Source organism: Parambassis ranga, chromosome 2 (genome assembly GCF_900634625.1).
Source record: "Parambassis ranga chromosome 2, fParRan2.1, whole genome shotgun sequence".
Lineage (NCBI taxonomy): Eukaryota > Metazoa > Chordata > Actinopteri > Ambassidae > Parambassis > Parambassis ranga.
In genome coordinates, this window is record NC_041023.1 from 26,390,702 (window position 1) to 26,409,957 (window position 19,256).

General features: G+C 43.9%; 1 protein-coding gene across 1 annotated transcript; it reads right to left on the bottom strand.

Moving 5' to 3' along the window:
• Positions 1-31: 31 nt before the first annotated feature.
• podxl (podocalyxin-like) lies at positions 32-12,957 on the bottom strand. The gene is made up of 8 exons (XM_028400800.1): positions 12,493-12,957; positions 3,803-4,372; positions 3,429-3,682; positions 3,320-3,343; positions 1,827-1,959; positions 1,710-1,753; positions 1,504-1,623; positions 32-1,127 (listed from the first exon to the last, which is right to left on the bottom strand). The coding sequence occupies exons 1-8, from the start codon at positions 12,533-12,535 to the stop codon at positions 933-935; spliced, it is 1,383 nt and encodes a 460-aa protein (XP_028256601.1). The 5' UTR covers positions 12,536-12,957; the 3' UTR covers positions 32-932.
• Between the last annotated feature and the right edge of the window lie 6,299 nt (positions 12,958-19,256).

Sequence of the window (19,256 nt, forward strand, 5' to 3'; positions counted from 1 at the left end):
TCGGCAAAAGAATTTCAAAATACAAGTTTAAAAAAAAAGTGTCAAAGGTGTGCCGAGAAAGGGTTTTAATGGCAGACGACTCCTTCAGCATCAATGTAAAAACATACAGTATTTACAGTGTGGTGACAATCCGGGTGTCTTCTTAATGACATCATACACTCCTACAAGGAAAAACATGAGCAGACAAGCAGGTTTTGAACAAAATCCCTTAAATTAGAGGATTCATCCTTTACTAGTGGATTTTCCCCCTAGTGGTCACTTTATGGTATGACAGTTAAACAAAAAAAGATCTGGTTGTACGTTAAACCTCTCGTTCTATCTATTTTGATGAACGTTGTAGTCCTGTGTGGACAGGAATGATCAACCATCTCTGCATTAATTTTAGGTTTTACCTCCTAAAATTACCTTATTATCCTCTAAAGTTTCACAGAGACAACACAAGTGGAAAATCACCAGGATGCTTCAAAGTATCCTGAGGTCGCCTGTCTAAGTTAGTAACTGCCCAAGCAGCTGACATTACCTGCCGTCCCTCTGGGGCTAAAGACGACGGAAAGTGGTCAGAGTGTTGGCACAAGTCATATAAAAATAGTTTATTTACAGGTGTGTGTGTGTGTGTGTGAACAGTAAAAGAATAGGCACCTCTTAGTATAATAGGCACTTCCTGTGTGTTTAGAATATTGTGAGGAATAGCTTGATTTGTGCTCTGCAGGAAGTCACACCTCCCAAAAATCTGTGTAAAAACTACAGAATAAATACAGTGACTGATGTAGTGGGTTTGTTTGTAGCAGTTGTACTAAACCACAGCACAAACACACCAACTGGCCAGTAGTGTTGTTGTGTAGGATGCATTTCTTTGCAGTAAAAGTCTTGTTGGGGGGGTGGGGAGTGTACGGTGGTTGTGGACATGGTCTTGTTTTGCCGTGGGATTGTCCTTACAGGTGGGTGTCCTCCTCGTCGGGCATGTCCTCCTTCAGCAGGTTGTCGATGGGAACGATCCAGCTGTCGTTGAACTCCCCATTCAGCGCCACCTTCTTCTCCTGCATCTCTGGCTGCACCTCCATCACCTCCAGTGTTGGGTTGTCATGGTAACCGTTCTCCACTGTGTGCAGCTCCTCTGTAAGGTGTTGCTATGGCAATACGAGGACACAGTATATAGAGGTGCAGCTTCTTCCACTAGCTGTTATGCTAACATGTTTAGCACAAAAATGCTAGCATTGTTTTGCATGCTAATTATATGCTAGCACTAAACAGCTAAAGCTGATGGGTGGAATTGTTTCCTTCCCTAAATCAAAGTACTGAACACATTTTTCTTCATTATGATGAGCATTATCCAATTTATTATTATCTTCAAAATAAATTTATATTTAAAAAAAATTAGTAGAAAACTTTACAGTAAGGCATCCACTACTGCCAAGAACTGCCTAAGGAACCATAATGGAAACCAGATACTGGACCCTAAAATAAAAACAGGATCAGATTGCTTTGTGTAAGCTATCCACCTACCTGGTTCTCATTGTAAGGCTTGCGGTGGTGGGAGGCACAGACAGCGAGGATGACTATCATGATGAGCAGGGCTCCACAAGAGGCCAGGATGGCTATCAGGGTTTTGTTATCTGTTGGCTTCTTCAAGTGGAAAAGACAAGAGAAGAAACACTTAGTCACACCGAAGCAGCATTCCTGGAACATAACGTCCACATGGGAACCCTCACCTTGGTGATTTCTTCATAATACTGGGCTGCCAGGCTGGTATTCACTGCAAGATGAATTAAAATGTGTTGAAGACAAAATGAGGCTTTGTGGTTTGTCTAACAGGCGGAGGTTTTTACCTTTGCCGTTTATTTCCACAGCATCAAACAGGACTTTGTCGTTGTGGTGCCTCCACATCAGGGTGCAGGTTCCATTTTGCCAGTTGGACATGAGCCGCTTGCACACCTCCACCAGGTTCTTTTGTTCCTGTGCCTGAAGGTGAAATGACACATCTGTAAATATCTTTGCACTAAATCTATTCACACCACATGGCTGCTTTTTGTCCTGTATACTGCTAAAGAGAGGCCACGGAGGTCAGAGGTGACGGCTGAAGTCGTATCTTCCTGTGCTGTGATGTGTGGATTATTTCTGGAGTATTATGGAAGGTCACAGCTGCGAGGGCAGTCAGAGACAGAGAGGGTGAGTATATGAAAGGGGTGTGGGAATGAAGGAAACTAGTGAAAGGCCGGAAAGGTTCCCACTAAGATACTTTTTCCACCCTGTGAATGGAATCGTTTTTTTTTAATAGCCGACTTCACTGCTTCCTGTCCTTCCTCCTCCTGTGGTGGAAACATCATCGTTTGTGAATATGATGTTGCTGTCATAGACTTTAATCAGAATAGTTGTATTTAAAACCATTTATGAGGACTGTGATGTCATCTACAACAAGTTAGCTACTGCTAGTCGAGCCAAATGGCCAAATTGGTAATTTAACACTAATGGTTGTCTAGTGCTAAACTAGACAAGTTAGCAGTAGGCTACTGGTCTAAAGCTGTGTCTCAGTTCAGGAGCTGCAGCAGTCAAAATGTGCGTCTGAAGACTATGAAGGCTCCGCCTTCATCTCCTGGTCCTCAAGCTCCACAAGCTTTGTCCCTGCTACATGTAAGGATCAAAAACAGCTGACAAAAACACACTGTGACGGCTAGTGACGCTAATACACAAAAAAAACCTTTAGTAGGCCAGACTGTTTAATTCATTAAAGGCTTTCTAGACTCTTAGACAAGGCCATTTTAAACATTTTAGCATTTAAAGTGTTATATTAAATGTATCTATTTATATCATTCAGTAATTATTCTCCTTTGACTGTCTACTTTGCTTCATACATGAAATCCAAACAAGTTGTTAAGTGGTCTCCTGGCTCAGTGGCTGGAACTGCTTAAACAGGCCTGAAGGCCAATGCAGTGTGTGTTTGTTTAGAAAGTGACATTTTGATTTGTGATAGCCAAACGTGTGTGCATGTCAGTGACTGCTGAGGACTATAGGTCAGTATGGCTAGCTTGGTGTGTTGACTTTTTTTCATGTCAACAGAGAAAGGCCTACAGCTGGAGCTTAAACCTAAGGACTGGCTTTCTGACCATTACAGAGAAGGACAGCGAAGTAACACAGCAAACATGCTACTTTATGATCAGACTGACAAATAACAATAATCAGGGTCTGCACTGGCATCATATGTCAGTATATGAAGGGAAAAGAGGAAAGGGTGCGGACTTTGGACAGGACAATAGAGGGACGCAGGATCAGAGTGTGGTAGAGCTTGTGTGAACACATAAATCTGCGTGAGTCAGAAGCTTACCTGATGTGGATTGTGTAGAGAATACTGTCAAACAAAACAAAAATAAGTGTGTCAGTCAGTTACAATGTAATTCCTCTGAATAATACATTATTGTTACAGTGCTGCTTACAACAAACGTCTTTGGTGGAGCTGCTGTGGTAGGGACTGTGGTCATGGTGGAAGTGGTGCTTAGCGGTGACGTGGTTCCAGGTGTGGTAGTTACGTTTTCCTCTGTGAAAGGCCCGGTTTTGGTCTGGCTGGAGGTGGTGGGGGTAGGGGTGGTGGTTTGGGTTGTGGTGGTAGTGGTGATCTCTGTGGTGTGGTGCTGCTTCCCAGCTGGCTGGGTGGCCTGTAATGTTGTCACCTTCGGTGTTTCCTCGCTACCTTTAATGAGGGATAACATGACAACAGTAAACGGTATTGTTCCCATATACAGACCCACAGTGCACCTGTAAGGTCGGACTGTGGGTGGAGACAAGGTCAGGGTTGTCAAACTGTCCTTACCTTTGCTGACCTCCTGGCTTGTTGTTAAAGGGATGGACACTTGTATTGTTGTGGGGCTGTTGCGTTGTTGTGGGGCTGTTGTAACTGTTACGGTTATAGTTTGTTCCACTTTGCCAGAGGGTTCAGAGGTCGCGCTGGGTTCAGAGGATCCAGACACCTGTACTGTAGGACTGGGGACCACCACCACAGTGTTGCTGTTCTGGCTTGTTGCAGCGGTGGTTGTCTTGGGTAAGCTGCTGGTAACAGTCGTACCAGGAGTGGTATCTGACTCCTGTATAGAGACAGCTTTTGGTGAGTTGCTTGTGGGGTGGAGCGTAGTTGAGTGGGTGGTTGTTGTGGAGGCTACAGTCTTTATAGGAGTGGATGTGATAGGTGCATTGGTTGTTTTTGCTGGATTCTCTGGAGGCTCGACAGCTTCTGGTGCTGCAGTTGTTCCTGTAGGAGTTGTGAGTGCTTCGGATTTACGTTCAATAGCTGTTGAAATCCTAGTTGTGCCCCCAGGTGTTACCATGGCCACAGTAGGCACGACCCGACCCTCCTCAGTCGAAGAGACACCATGAAATAGAAGGCCTAAGAAGGAAAGACAGGAAAAATTAGCTTTAGCACACAGACAATTGCAATGTAGTAGAGAACAGGGACCTATATATGCATCCAAAACATAAACATGTTTACAGCCTGATACAAGATCATATCCTTGTTCATGACAGCTCCAGATTCTGAGGGTTCACAAGTTACACAATTGTTGTTTTTATTTCAAAGCCGGGAGCGGTCTGGAGTCTGATCTTTGTCGACCCCTGCTCCTGGATTTCCTGCTGCTTGGACAGCGTTCGGCTCTCCTTCTTCTTTGTCTATTCCTCTATTTATAGCGGCCATGGCAGGATGCTGCACACAATAAACTTGAAGGCACCACGCCTGTGGCCACGGCCTGTTTGGAGTGAACAATCCTCACCAGCTATAAAACAATGGTCTTACCCACTCGCACCCCTCCACTCCCACAGTGGTTTTTTGACCTCGTCCCACCTACAGTACATCCACACTGGATTCCACATGTCCTATTATGTAGAATCTTGATTGAAGGCATGCCTTAAGTATTCTTCCTTAATCAGTCATCCAGTGCTTTTCACTTGATTCATGCCAGCACTCCATGTTAGATTATGTCGGATTTTCCTCCAGTAGCTCCATATGATGTGTATTAGCTTTTACAGTGCAGCCGTGTTCTAAATTGGTCAATAAATTCCTTAAAAGTCCAAACCTACAAAGTCAGTACCTGCTCTGTAGCCTCAAGCCCCAAACCCATATTTTCAAACCTCAACATAACATAACCTAACATAACTCACTGTTCTTGATCTGATTTACTGAAGACTGAACAGCATCCCTCAAACTGGCCCTTTAAACTCCCAGTGAAGACATCAGCAGCAGATAAGAGTGCTGTTGTGGTGGAGTGGAGGCTGGTGGAGCCATGCCTGTCCTGTCTCTGTTCAGCACTGACACATCACTTATCAGCCCACTGCCCTCAACACAGTTACTAAGAGAGTGAACGTGTCAAAGTTCTCCACTTTGAGCACTGAGCTGAGTGTACACATGCTTCCTAACCCACCTCCCCTGACCTGTCATCAATGAGCTCCAGAACCTAGATTTAGTGGAATTAGATGGAAACATCTACATTAGTGGTGATCAGACCTTCCCTTCACTATACATATGATATATATATATATATATATATATATATATATATATATATATATATATATATATATATATATATATATATATACATGGTTTTATATATATGAAACTAAACCCATGATCATCTTTCTCCATCCAGCCTCTCGTCCTGTTCGCCATGACCCCTGCTGACCCCTGCTGTCACTGGTGCATCTGTTTCTTAGCGGGCGACAGCACCCACTGATCCTGCTGTTATCAGCACCGAGGCTGTTTTTACCTCGCCCACACATTCCTCGCCACACAGCCTCCAGAAAAACACACTTAGACACACACACACAACCCTGTACCACCTGTAGTCTGTTAAATCCCTTACAGTGCTCTGTTTCATTGTGCAGACCCTGACCTCGGTGAACACTTTCAAGCTGCCCTTATCAAAAGTGTGTTAGCCTCTCACAGCTCATTGTTTTTGGTCCATGACTCTCATTAACCATGTTTCAGCTTTAACAGCTGTGATAATAAGCATCCTGCATAGATCCTGCATAGATCCTGAACTTAGATCACATCAGTACTGCTCATCAATCGTGTCATGTTTATGGTCGAATGTTAAATATGTGCCTACACTATACTCTTTGCATGTTTTTGGCAACAAGCACAAAATCCACTCCCTGAGCCACAGCCACATTTGTAGATGTGTAGATGTGACTCTTATGAGCTGACTGACACTGTGGACACTGTAACGAACTGTACACTCTCACACCCTCCGCTGTGTCAGACAGCGGAGGGTGTGAGAACCGACCTGCTGTCCTTTCCCTGGCTCTTCTTTCCAACTCTTGGCTCACATTAGTGACAGGAAGCAGGCTCAGTTGATTCGGGGCCATGTTTGACTTCTAATTTTAATCCACATCAATATTTTTTTTGTGTGTTTGAATGCACCTGAATCTCTCCAAACAAGCTACTGGAGGAAAAGTATTTACTCCCATTTTCTAATGTTACGCTCTTGGACACAAATATGTAACTCTAATACAACATGGTGAAAACACAACATAATTATCAGTTCTTCCTCTGTTTGTTCCAAAATGAAACACATAACTTCCTGTGCAGGACGGCCTTTGCCTGATGTAATGTCTTTCACAGTATTGTTGTGTCAGAAGAAATAGCAAGCAGTTATCATGCCTGGTCCAGAGCCCTGTCTTTCTCTTCTGTAGCACGAATCACTGCTGTCTATGGTGCCACTTAAAATGGCACCATAGACAGTTTGCCAGTCTGTCACAGAGATAAATTTAGCAACCTTTAAGGTAATTTATATTTACAAATGCAAAGTGACCCTGCTGTTATACAGAAGACAAAACGGTTGAGTCCATGTGTACTAAGATCTGTTAGCTCTATATGCTATAAGCATTTATCAATGTAACTGTAACTTAATAACACTTAATAGCACTATAAATAACTGCCATTCATTGTGATGACTATAACCATTATGTAAATATGATAGAAGTGATCAAGTGTTCAGATCTATACATATGAACTAAAATATTTTTCACTGTCAGTCATTGGATTTGTTTAGGATTCTGGCACTTATCACCCCCTATAGAAGCAGCATTTAGAGGGTTAATGAGGAAAGGACCAGAGCTGATGGAGCTGATCTACCTTTGAAGCTGCTCCTTTAGTGAATCTGTGGAGCGTGACAGTGTTTAGCCCATATTCACTGACACTAAGTGGAGGACCCAGAAGGTCAGAGGGTGCCCTCTGTCTCCCTGGGTTGGTCACACTGTTTAAGTCCAGTGGGCGTCAACCCGTTCCTGTTCAGTGTGAGAACCACCATCCGACCGCATTAAAGGAAAATGGCAGTGTGTCCGAGAGGGTGGAGACTGGTTGAATTGTCCTCCCTTCCTGTGACTGCCTTATTGTAAATAAATGTCCCAAGGAATGAGGCCCCACACAGGCTGAAGCATGTAGAGGAAAGAAGAGAAAGGAGCGTCCATTTTATAGCTCTGTCTGAGCAAATACTGAAGATGTCAGTGTTATTTGCTTCTATTCAAACACATGAACACGAGCCAATGTTACACTGATGCTGGGAGATAAGGCATCACAGCCAGTGTTCCACTCAGACAACCATATTGAATACAGCAGTGCAATATGTTGTTTAAACTCACCGAAATCTCCTTTTACTTAAAGATGGTGGATAAATACCCATAAAACTGACTCTTAAAAAGACAAAAATGTCTGACACCCAGTCATTGCTAACATTAGCGGAAAGGTATATCTCTTTTATTAAATATAAAAATAACAACAATCATATTGGATAAAACGCTCAAAAGATCTTTAAATTCCTCCGCATAACCCATTAACCATTCATGTACAACAAGGATTTACACACACAGATTACACTGTGTGTGTGTCAGCCATGCAGTCGGTTATGGGTGCAGCTTGCCAGGCCCTGTGACTGTATCCCCGGATTAATGTGCATCGGAGTGTGAACATGTACTGTCCGAGCCAAGTGGAGTAGAGTAAATAAATAAATGTAGCTGTCGCTCCAAACCACCGACGGGACAAAGCTGCCCAGTTAGCTTGGTGACAGCCCGCACAAAGGCCCCACGTGCGGCCATGCTAGGACGGACCACTCCCTCGCTGCAGACCCCTGCTGCAGCCGCGGCCTTTTAGGGACTGGTCCCCACCCCCCACCACCACCAACACATCCCCGTCCTATTCAGAGAGGTATTTCAACTCTCTGTGGGCCTGTGTTGGGGTGCTGAGGGGGTGGATGGGGGGGGGGGTGTCTTTGCTTTACATTGTGGCACTGCATTAAAGGGAGGTGAGGAGCTGTGAATGTAAAAACACTCTGCCTGAATAAAAGAGGGACAAGTGAAAGGGAGGAGAGAGGGGAAAGGCGGGGTGAGAGGAGAGAAAGTGAAGAGGGGTTTGAGATGCTGTAAATCTAGCAGCCACATGGAAATGACTGACCACACACACACACACACACACACACACACACAATCCCCAAACAACACACTCCCTGTCCTTGGAAACCAGACTGGTATGTGTGTTTATACAAGCTCTGGGGTGCGCTAATGGTAAAAGTTCAATGTTGGAGCGCTGTCACACACCCCCACACACAAATACACAATACACTAGCCTTCTAATTATATATAAGCAGAGTGAATCACAACATTTTACACCGGTGGTATAATGCATTTCACCCAGTTACTTATCTGCAGCGTCCATGCTACACCGAAGGCTTTCAAGGATATGAATAATACCAATAGAAGGATAGAAAAGTAGCCACTGCTGCCTGCTGTGCATCTTTCACCACTGAGATCTGAGCAGTGATGAGGACTCAGAGAGATGCTGTTTATTTCTCTTAGAATAGGCAGGCTGATTGTGAGTCAGTGTGAAGTTTTTGTGTTTATTTTATTGTGGCGGCGCACTCATCATACATCAATAACAGCCTGCTTGTTTCACGATGGTACAAATGCAGAGAAACTATAGTTTATTGTCAATATTGTTGAGACCCCCGATAATCAATCTAAATCATAGTATGATGTGGAGCCAGCTCTGCCTGGCTCACTGCTTATATGTGATCAGACAGGCTCCTCAGTAAAAGGAAGAAACACTGCAATGGCTAACATGCTGAACAGCATCAGTTTCCAATTCATCTGTGAACATACTTTTAATTGTTCATTTGGTCAGCTGTATATCTCGTCTTGCACAATATACAAATATGGCCATCAGATTGGCACATTACAGAGCCAAAAAAAAGAGCATCAAAAGGGGATAAAAAGTCATGTCGAAGTTCTGATCTCTCTTTGTCTTTGTACTCAAAAATGTGTATGTTTTATAACAAACTCTTTCTTGATTTTTAAAATGATCTTTTAATTGAGTAAATGTCATATCCCTTGTTAAAGATAAGCATTGATACTTTTTCAGAAATTCAGACAGGGTTAGGATGTTAAACATTTAACAAACACATGTACTTAAATATATCATGTACGAGTTAGAAGAGATAAGCTGTTGTTAGCTTAGCTCCGTAGCTGTTCCAAAGTTTTTTGTTATGTAAAATAGGATTTAAAGTAAGGCTAAAGCAGCTAACTAAACATATAGTACCATCTACACTAGATAAGTACTATGTTTAGTTACATAGGCAAAGGCCGCTGAGCTTGCATTTGCAGAACAACCCATTTCTATGAAATACAAATAAATGGCACTTTATATATTATCGGAAGCCTAGACTTCCTGACAGACACTCATAATAAGGATGTGTTTTGTACTTTGGGTGAACTAGTGACAGTTAAAATGGGTTCAGTGTGCAGGCATGCATCGTCACACACTTGAGTCACAGAGGAGCAGCAGCTGTTATGTGTTTGTCCTGAAAGCTGAGAAGTGAAGGGAGTTAGCACAAAGTGATGAGGCAGATGAAAAGAGTGCTGAGACAGTATGAGGAGGAAAAGATGAAGAGTGCTGAGGAACGAGGGGGAGCTGGAGGTGAGCGGAGGTACATGACGGTACCAGCCACAGGACTGATTAATGGACACCTGGGTGTGCAGCATGGCATGCCGGGTGAGGAGAGGGGGAGTGCAGGGTTACAGTAGAGGTGAAGGCGAGCAGCTCTATCGTCAGCATCGGACAGTGATTAAACGCTGGGCTTTCACACAGAGCAGAGGTTCCTCCCTGAGTGAAACCTGGGGCCACATGCCAGCCATGCCTGCCTTTGAAAGCAAGATCCAGCACATCTGGATGGTACACACAGTTCCTAAAAAGGATGCCGCACAACTCCAGGGTCCCTCAGACTACACGTTCCACGATTATTTCATTTCCAAGGTTACAAAGTCCTTACGCTGAAATGGTGTGAAATAAACATGGTCTTTAAAAAGCCTGATGGGAGCGGGGTGCCCAAGGCTGTCTCCTGCAGCCGCAGCCTCCATGGGAACCAGGATGTTGATAAAGATCCCCCCTCCCCTTTCTATTGTTTCTCCTTTCTCTACCCTGCTGGTCAGTACAGACACCAGAGCAGTGTGCCAGCAGGCGGGCAGTGTCTCCACCGGCCGCTGATGTCCACACAGACCAGAACCCCGACTGCCTGTTATCTTGTAGGAAGCGGACAAGTCGTGAACTGGCGAACGCACAAGAGAGAGACGGTCTGTGGAGGGGTTAGGAAGTCCTGGAGGGGACTGATAAGGGATGATACTGACTTCCTATTTCCTAACTCAAGTTATTTAAGTAGTGACATTATTCAAAGGCAATCAGTTCAGCAGCATTTTTTATATCTTTGATTGAAACGTGTTACTCCAGTTCAAAGTGTAATACTGTGTCACTTTAACTGTAGTTCAGAAATGAGAGCTGGTGAAGGAGAGCAGCACATGTTAGAGGACTGAGATGTTAGCCACTGTTAGCAGACAATGACAAATACAACTGTATTTTGTGTTTTAATATCCATAGATTAACATTGTACATCACTGTGTGTAGTAAACAGTATAGCCTACTTTGACAGCTTTAATTACTGTTGATGTACAGAGCAGCCATCTTGAATTTTGAAGTCAGGTTTGGAGTTGGAAATCCTAGACTACATCCTTATACTAGACTACAAGGTGCAGGCAACAGGATGCGGCTGCTGTCTTCAGCCTCTAAACTATGCTATGATATGCTACTTGTGCTTGCTTTATTTCGAGAGGATTTTTTTAAACTATTAAGTAATGTAAAAAACCAAACAACTTGGAATCAGCAAAAAGCTTCACAAAGCCGTAAAACAGCATCAGAAGCTGCACACTTTAGCATGTCTGTGCTGTACTTATGATTAGACTGTGTTAAACACACACAGATGTTTGTTCTCACACACACACGCACAAACCTTTTATTTTTAGAAAATAAAAGTGCTGACAGCCTTCAGTTGGAGTGTTGTGTGGCACGTTCAGTTTTTCACACGCTCACAAACATAAAAGCCTCCCGTCTGAAGCCACCTACTGCAGTGGTGAGAGAGCGGCAGGTGCATAATTAAAGAAAAACACTTTCCGCGCCTTTCAGCCGAGGAGGAGGAGGTCAGGGGTGCGCTTCATTATTCAGGCTCCTTGTGTCTCTCGGAGTCTTTTTGGCAGACTCAGTGTGTTTGGAGGGGGGGCACTGGGGGAGTCCTCAACTGTGGAATGGTGGGAGGTAGAGGGGCAGATGTTTCAGCTCCGAGTCTTACACATAATAATGATGGCGTTCTGAGATGTAAATTAGGGACAACTGTTTACTTGTGTTGTATATTCATATAGTCATAGAGGTTGACTCAAAACTGAGTCAATCCCCACAGCCCTCTATGTTAACAGTAATAAATATGTTTTCAGCGTAAGGCCTGAAGTTATTTAGGTACTTTTTTGATTGACAAGTGGATGCTGAGGCTACCTTCTTCACCCATCTATAAGTTCATTGGTAGATATCATTTTATGTTAAGTTCCAGTTGTTTCTTGTACTGTACACTTTCAGCTGCCCTGAGCTCCAGTAAGCCTTCAAATGATACACAACTGCTAGCTAAGGCCACACAACCACCTCACTCTGACCACAAGATTCAACTACGCCACAGTGCAGAAAGTTAAGATATACTCCACTTAAACTAGCTGCAACATTCAAAATGTGCTTATTAGTTACATAAAATGTTGTTGTCCGTGTTATAATGTATTTAAATTCTATATTTTTAAATTGTTCTAACACTGATACACTCACAGTTAAATAATGTGTGTGTCCACACGTCTGTATTTATTTAGTTGTGGTCTGTTTTTTGTTAGTTATATTAGTTGTGTGTGACAGAACAATGTAAAACCTCATGGAGATTTTGCATACCTTTATATGTGATAGAAACCCTGTTTATATCTGTAGTAAAAGAAGAATGTGCGCACACACACACACCTGTTGCTGCACCGCACACACTCTTTTTGGACTGTAAAGTGATGCTGCACAGACTGCCTCACAAATCCTTTTAGATTTTCCATTTACCTGTAAACACACTAAACCAGCAGACACACACACACACACACATCTGAAAGTGTACTCACTGAATGAAAGTAGCAGCCACGTGAGGGTCCGAGTCGCTCTCATCCTGTTTCTTCTGGCTTCTTCTCCCAGATGGATTTATCCTTCATGCAGCACAGCGCTACAATCCCGCACTTTGTATCAGGAGATGTTTCACTGATGATAAACCCCAATCTGCAGCAGCGCTGTCACGCCTTTCTCCTTGAATTTGTATCTGAGAGTAAATGATCTAGCCCAGCGTATTCTTCTTCTTCTTCTTTAAACTGAAAGCCAAGAATGCTTTTGTTTGTTAGTGCTCCTCTCTCTCTCTGCAAAGTTGGGGATTTGGGGGGAAGAGTGTTTCTGTGGTCTCCTTGGCTGCACTGTTGTTCCTCAGTGTCTCTCTCCCTCTCTCTCTCTCCCACAGTGGCTTGGTGCTGTATTGTGCTCAGTCAGTCCTCACTCTCCTGCAAAGTGTTCAGCTGTTAGTAGAGCAGCAGCATTGCCCTGCCTCCCTTATCATGGGAGAGCAGGGGCAGACCCAGACCAGTCCAATCCCACAGCTCTGTGGACTGACTGGACACTTTGAATAACAAAGGAAGCTGTGAGACAATGTGTTCCCCTGGTTTTGATTCAGTCCTAAAAATGGTCCATGACTCAAGGACGTGGTGTAAAGTCACATCAGCACTGATGGTGTTTGATCATAGAGAGTCAGTGGAGCTTCATGTTAGTATCATGCCCATCTATAGCTGAACACTTAAAGTAAAATGGCCTGCTGTGTGACTGCAGGGCTTTATACATGTGAGTTGTAACCTGGAAAAATGTAGTCTTGTCAAGAAATTATTACTTAGTCATGTTGTCCTCATGTAAATATGGTAAATGAGGTAAATATTCTGAAGATGACTGAACAGGGACACAGATGAAAGGTATAAAGCAGAGCTTTATTATCAATGCTCAAATGTGAAAGGTAGAGACAATGACAGCTGCTTGTTTTCATTCAGTAAATCATATTGTAACATAGATGAAGCATTCACATCATCACCTATAGGGGCTCTGACCATCACCATGTTGCCAGCGTCACAGTCCAAACTAGGTTTCCAATGCAGCCAAAGAGGTGGAGCACGAGTGGAGCTGAGGAAGGCGGGCAGGAAGCAGGAAGCTCGAGCTTTGAGTTTGTTCCCCACCCATCACTTAGATCAGTCACGCCTATACTTATGTGAAATTTGAAGTCTTAATATAATTAAGACAAGTGAGTTCTGTACAGCTGTCATAAAAAGGGAACTTTAACAATAGAGACCAAAACAGTTTGTAAACCTGTTTATATCAGCTGTAGACTTCAAGAGTTAATGCGGATTAACCCTGTGGTTGTTGGCATACCACAGTTGTGGTGCTGGTTAGGCTTCATTTCTCATCAAAGACACATGTGAGACCATGTTGAACAGAGACTTGTGGCTTCTTGCCTTCCTATGGCCATGTGGTAAGTACATGTTAGTATGGAACCCATACCGCGATGGAGAACCACCTTCGAGCCAATCAGTGAGATAAGGATATCACCAAAGAGAACACAACTGATGAAGCTGCTGATGATCTAACATGTCAGTGGGGTAAACATGCCCAGACAGTCACTTCTAACTGCTGTCTCCAGGCCATTCTCACACCTAAAACGTAGCTTGCACATGATGTATTTATGTGAATCTGTATTCTTATAAAAGTCCTGCTGCCTCCTAAACAAGAACAGTTTGTTGCACATGGAGGGGCTTGTCCCTTTAGCAGGGTATGAAATCAGACCATCATCTCCCCCTACCCCTGTCTGATCAAAGCATGATGGTTTTAATGTCATGTGTGCTTTCTTGATAATAGAGCATACTCCATGTCATTGTCAAATAAACCATAGACCTGACTGATGTGTGATTGTGGCTTGATTGGTGTTCTCAGTGTGGTGTCTCAGTGGGTTGGCTGTGTGGATGTAGTCTTAAGACATCAAGTCATTGTGTTTGGATATAAAGTGATGAATATTCATGGGCTCCTTTTGCATTAGCCTACAACGACAGTTTCACTTACTCCAGAAATGGGCCTGTTGGTCCAGCTGGCGTTGTGTTTGACTTCTGGATTAAAAACAGGGAGTTTGGCTGGATTGTCACTCTGCAGCATCCACTGAGTTGACTCGGTCCCTTGTAGCCCGGGCAACATATATCCACAAATGTTTCAGGAATTGCTTTCAGGACACATTTTTTAGGTATACCTCCATTCATTTAGTTCCAAATCTCTCCTGACTGAATCTAATCCGCCCTCTTAGAATTAAAAATGCAACAACACGTCTACATTTTTGGCGACTTTGTAAACATCTAGCTGCTATTGTGCTGCCAGGGACGTAATGCTGTTGATGGGAAGTCGGAGGAAAAAAAAATAGGAGATAAGATCAGGGGTGTGGAGGTTTTCATGGGTGTTTCCTGCAGCTAGAACAGTTAGAAGTCATTAATAAAAAGCTTTGGAGACTGAGCTTCAAAGACTTCAGGAGTCATGGTTGGACTGCAGATCTGTGTAAAGTTCCACTGAGTGAGCTCAGGATTACTGTGTAATCATTCATGCTGCTGCTGTGTGTAAACATAGCACTGCTGGTATCACCCCATGTTAATTCATGAATATGTGATTACTCATGTGGTGTATAAACACAAATCATGACATGATTTGAACTGGACCAACATGGCTGCTTGTTTGAAAACATTCTCTTATACCTTGAAAACTGTTCAGCAAATGGTCGCATATATGGTGAGAAATAAGCCCAGCAGTTTCTGAAGCTGCCACAATTTTAGATTGATAACATCAGCTCATAACATTTTGGCCAGATTTTTCCTAATCCTAAAGCAGCAGAGCCCTGAACAAAGGTGTTTGAATTTTCTTAAATCACAATGCTGCCAGAAAGCATCTTACATATGTAAGACTGTGAGAAGCCCTGGCGACCTGTCCAGGGTTTACTCTGCCTCTTGCCTGTAGGATGGACTTCAGCATCCTGTGAACCTGCACAGGACAAGCAGCTTCAGAAGATGGATGGATGGATTGATTATCTATAAGAATGAATGAAATGGAAGCCGTTAAATTAAGGTGTAAGTAAAGGGCAACGACCACCTGTAACCTGGCTGCTGCCATCTTGGTGGTGTCTCAGCCTGCTTTAAACCCCTGATTAATCCGAACATGCATGAAGCAGTGGTGCCTTGCACAGGTAGCTGGGTGAGCAGGAAGCTCAAAGTGGAACCGTGCTTGTCACTTAAGGTGGTCACACTCTTAGTTATATTTGACTTGAACTTTAGCTGTACCATGGAGGTCTTTGGGAGTGACTCACTCTACTTTAAACTCACCTGAGGTCAGTTGTTTTGTTACCTGCTTTTGTTGTTGCCTGCTATCTACTGATGACTTTGTGTAAGTGTAATGAAGGAGGGCAGTTCTGTGTCTTTTAGATTGGTTTTTCTGCCACCCTTCTTTACCACATCCTTGTTATCCTGAAGTTTCCCCCCTGCTGGACTAAAATGCACACAAAAGCCCACAACCACTGGTACCCCAGTACTCTGGTCAATCCCAATGGTACACATTCAACAGCAAATCACGGGTCAGGACCTAACAACAAGCACATGGATAGCAGCACCACTGATTTTCTACAGAAAATGTGGCTTCAGCTGGTGAGTTTGGCTCAGATTGTTTAATCTCTAGGCTGCCTGTTGATCACCTACCTGAACCGTTGGGACTCTCTTGATGCCTCAAAAAAATTGTTAGGCTGAGTTATGTCAGTTGTGTTGACACACTTCCATAAGCAGATTAGCACTCTTGAATGTGCCAGCATGCGTGACTGCCAGCAGCCATCCTAATTCATGCAGCTGGTCTGAGGAATGCCATGTTATCTTTAGAGAGGCTGGATTCAAGAGCTCCACGCGGATTTCACCCTCCATTACCTCCATGTGGCCTGGGTGACGCACGGGCCAGCTGGATGAAGACGGACAGCTCAGCGAGCTGATGCTGCTGAAAAAATGACAGATGAAGGGAGGGGAAGGATGTGTCACAGAGCTTCCTGCATGTGACAGAGTTGTCACTGCCCTGTCTGTCAGCTGTGATCCAAGAGGAAGGATGTGCTTCATCCACTTTGATGTTAACTTTAGTTGGATGAATAAAACTGGGCACTTTTTCTTAAGCCTGCATTTTACCATGCCTTTGAACAGTTAATTTGTGGCATACACTACTGAATATACTGTGTTAGAATGTATTGAATTATGCCAAATTTACAGTCATGTTCAACAGTTAGTACCCCCAGCTGATCAGTCAGAGAAAGCCAGACAAGCCTGTAACAGGGATCACTAATTTATCCATGGCCTATTTTTCATGATTTATTCCTATCGTAACCTTTTGGATCCTCAGGTGAATATTAAATTCTTCTGTTAAATAACATGACATACACAATGCAGATAATGTGTTTATTGTTCTGGATGTGAGAACTGGCTGATGTCTGCCTTTTTACTCCAGCCCAGCTTTGGTCACCCTGTTACAGACATGTGTATTTGCCAGCGCAGAGCTGGCACCGTGCCGTGCCCTCTCACGTCAGCCTATTGGAATTCCTCAGCTGTGAGCTCAGCCAGCGCTGCGGTGGTTTTGTCCTGTTTCTGGGTTCGGTGCAAGCAGCAGCAGCAGCAGCAGCACTCGCTCACTCCCTTGGCTCATTAGGCTGCTACAATGAGGTGAGCATGCCAGGAATGTGAGAGTGCATTCTTCCCCGTACCCCCCTCAGTAACCTCCTCTAAACACTCACAGCCCCCCAACATTCCCCACTCACCCCTCACACACACACACACTCCTCCACATCTTACAGCATCCCCCCCCCCCCCCCCCCCCACTAACACACTCAAACCTCCCACCTCAGAGCTCTCTGAGACGTGGTACCAATCACAGGCAGATAAGATGCTAATCCTCCCTATAATTTACTGCATTTTTTTGCATCAGCTCTGAGCAGATTTACTTATTACTAACATCGAGATTTCTCAACAGTTGTGACATAACTCTTCATCAGTCAGCATTTTGACTGATAGGTGAATCACTCAGTGTTTGTATTAGTGTATATAGAAGGCATTGAAGCTGTGGTTTCATGTCAGAAACAAAGGTGAGAAAGAAGTTACATTTACATTATTACAGAGAGGCATATTCATCTGCATCCACTAATCCACTTCTCTCCCAGGGTTTGGTCCAGGTGGTGGATAGCCAGTCCTGGTAGCCATCATCATGTTATCACCATCATCCATATTACAGGATGTAGCATGCAGTGTTTGCTGCTGCTTCTAGTAAGTGGTTTTCCGGATAGTTTCTCGTGCGCACTACATAATTTTTGTTTTGCCGATGTCCCATTAGGGGCGTCTGACTCCGACTGAGCATTTGTATATTTGCATGACCCCTCCTTCAGGCAGGAGAGACGTTTGATCAGATGAAGTGTGAACTGTAGATCTTTCATCAGGAGAATGTTTTTGCATGTTTGCCATTCTGTTTTGCACAGTGTGTCAAGTGTAGGAGGAGGCCTGACATGAGAGTAATGATAGGACCCAGAACACTCCACACCTTGTTATCAGAAGCCTGGTACCAAGTGGAGCTGCATCTGCAGGCTGTGTGTGTGTGAGAGAGAGAGTTCAGTGTCAGGGGGTTCTGCTCCGTGCAGATGCCTCTTTCCTGTGCTTTGACTGAGCTTCGCTGTTAAGCCTCCTTTTTTCAGTTCACACGGCGTCACACAGGCCATCTTCACACTTGCAGAATAGGGATCAAAGGTTAAATGGAGGAAGGAGGTGACGTAGGACAGCCTAAGAAAGGAGTGGAAGGATGGAGACTGGTGTGTGTGAAACATTCTCCAGACGCAAGGCCTGAGGGGAAGCTATCAGGCCGAGAAGCCTCAGCAGAATGAATGACAGCAGAGGGCAGACACCTCTATCTGCCTGTGATAGGGCTTATCTTGAGGTGCTGCTATATGAATACCTCTGTGATGGCACCACAGACTGTCTGCCTGATCCACCACAGACAGAAAGTGTCCACTGTATGAATAAAGTCTCTGTTTATTGGAGAACTGCCAACTCACCTGTTCCCTGGCATCATCAGCAACAATGTGGCGCTCAGTAGAGATTATGTCATCATCTGAAATGGCGACCAATGAGCTGCTTGGATGTTAGAGGAGTGACAAAATGGGCAGCAGTGACTTTGACAAGGACTAGGCTAAACAAATAGATCAGAGAGTGGTCCAAGGAAAACAAGAGGTGACACATGGTGAACTACTGTAGCTTAAACTGCTTAAAACATAAGTCAAGAGCGATGAACCTACAGGTATATTTGAACCATATTGTCCCTTTACAGTGGTCTTCAGACACATTTTGAGGAAGATCAAGGTCTAAAACCTTTTAGGAAACACACCAGAAGGTAAATTTATCTGCTATTTTCTAGGCTGCCATGGTGACGAGTCTCATCCCGACAGGGTCATTTTACTATTGACACAGAACCATAAAGATGGCTGCTCTTGGCTAGATGTGACTTTATTTTTTATTTTCCATGTTTATTCATGTCTATATTTACTTTCCTGGGTCTATTATACCAAATGCTTCCCGGGTATCTGTCAACTTTAGGAAAGCAGTATGGATGAAACTTGAACTTGGAATTCAGCCCCAGCTTATTGCTGTTTGTGTGTCTGTCAGGGGATGTGTGAGGCTGTGGACAGACACTGAAGTGTGCTGTTTATTCACGGACTGGGAGTGGCTCAGGAAACAGCCAACAGAAGCTTCCCGGGGAAAGGGACCAG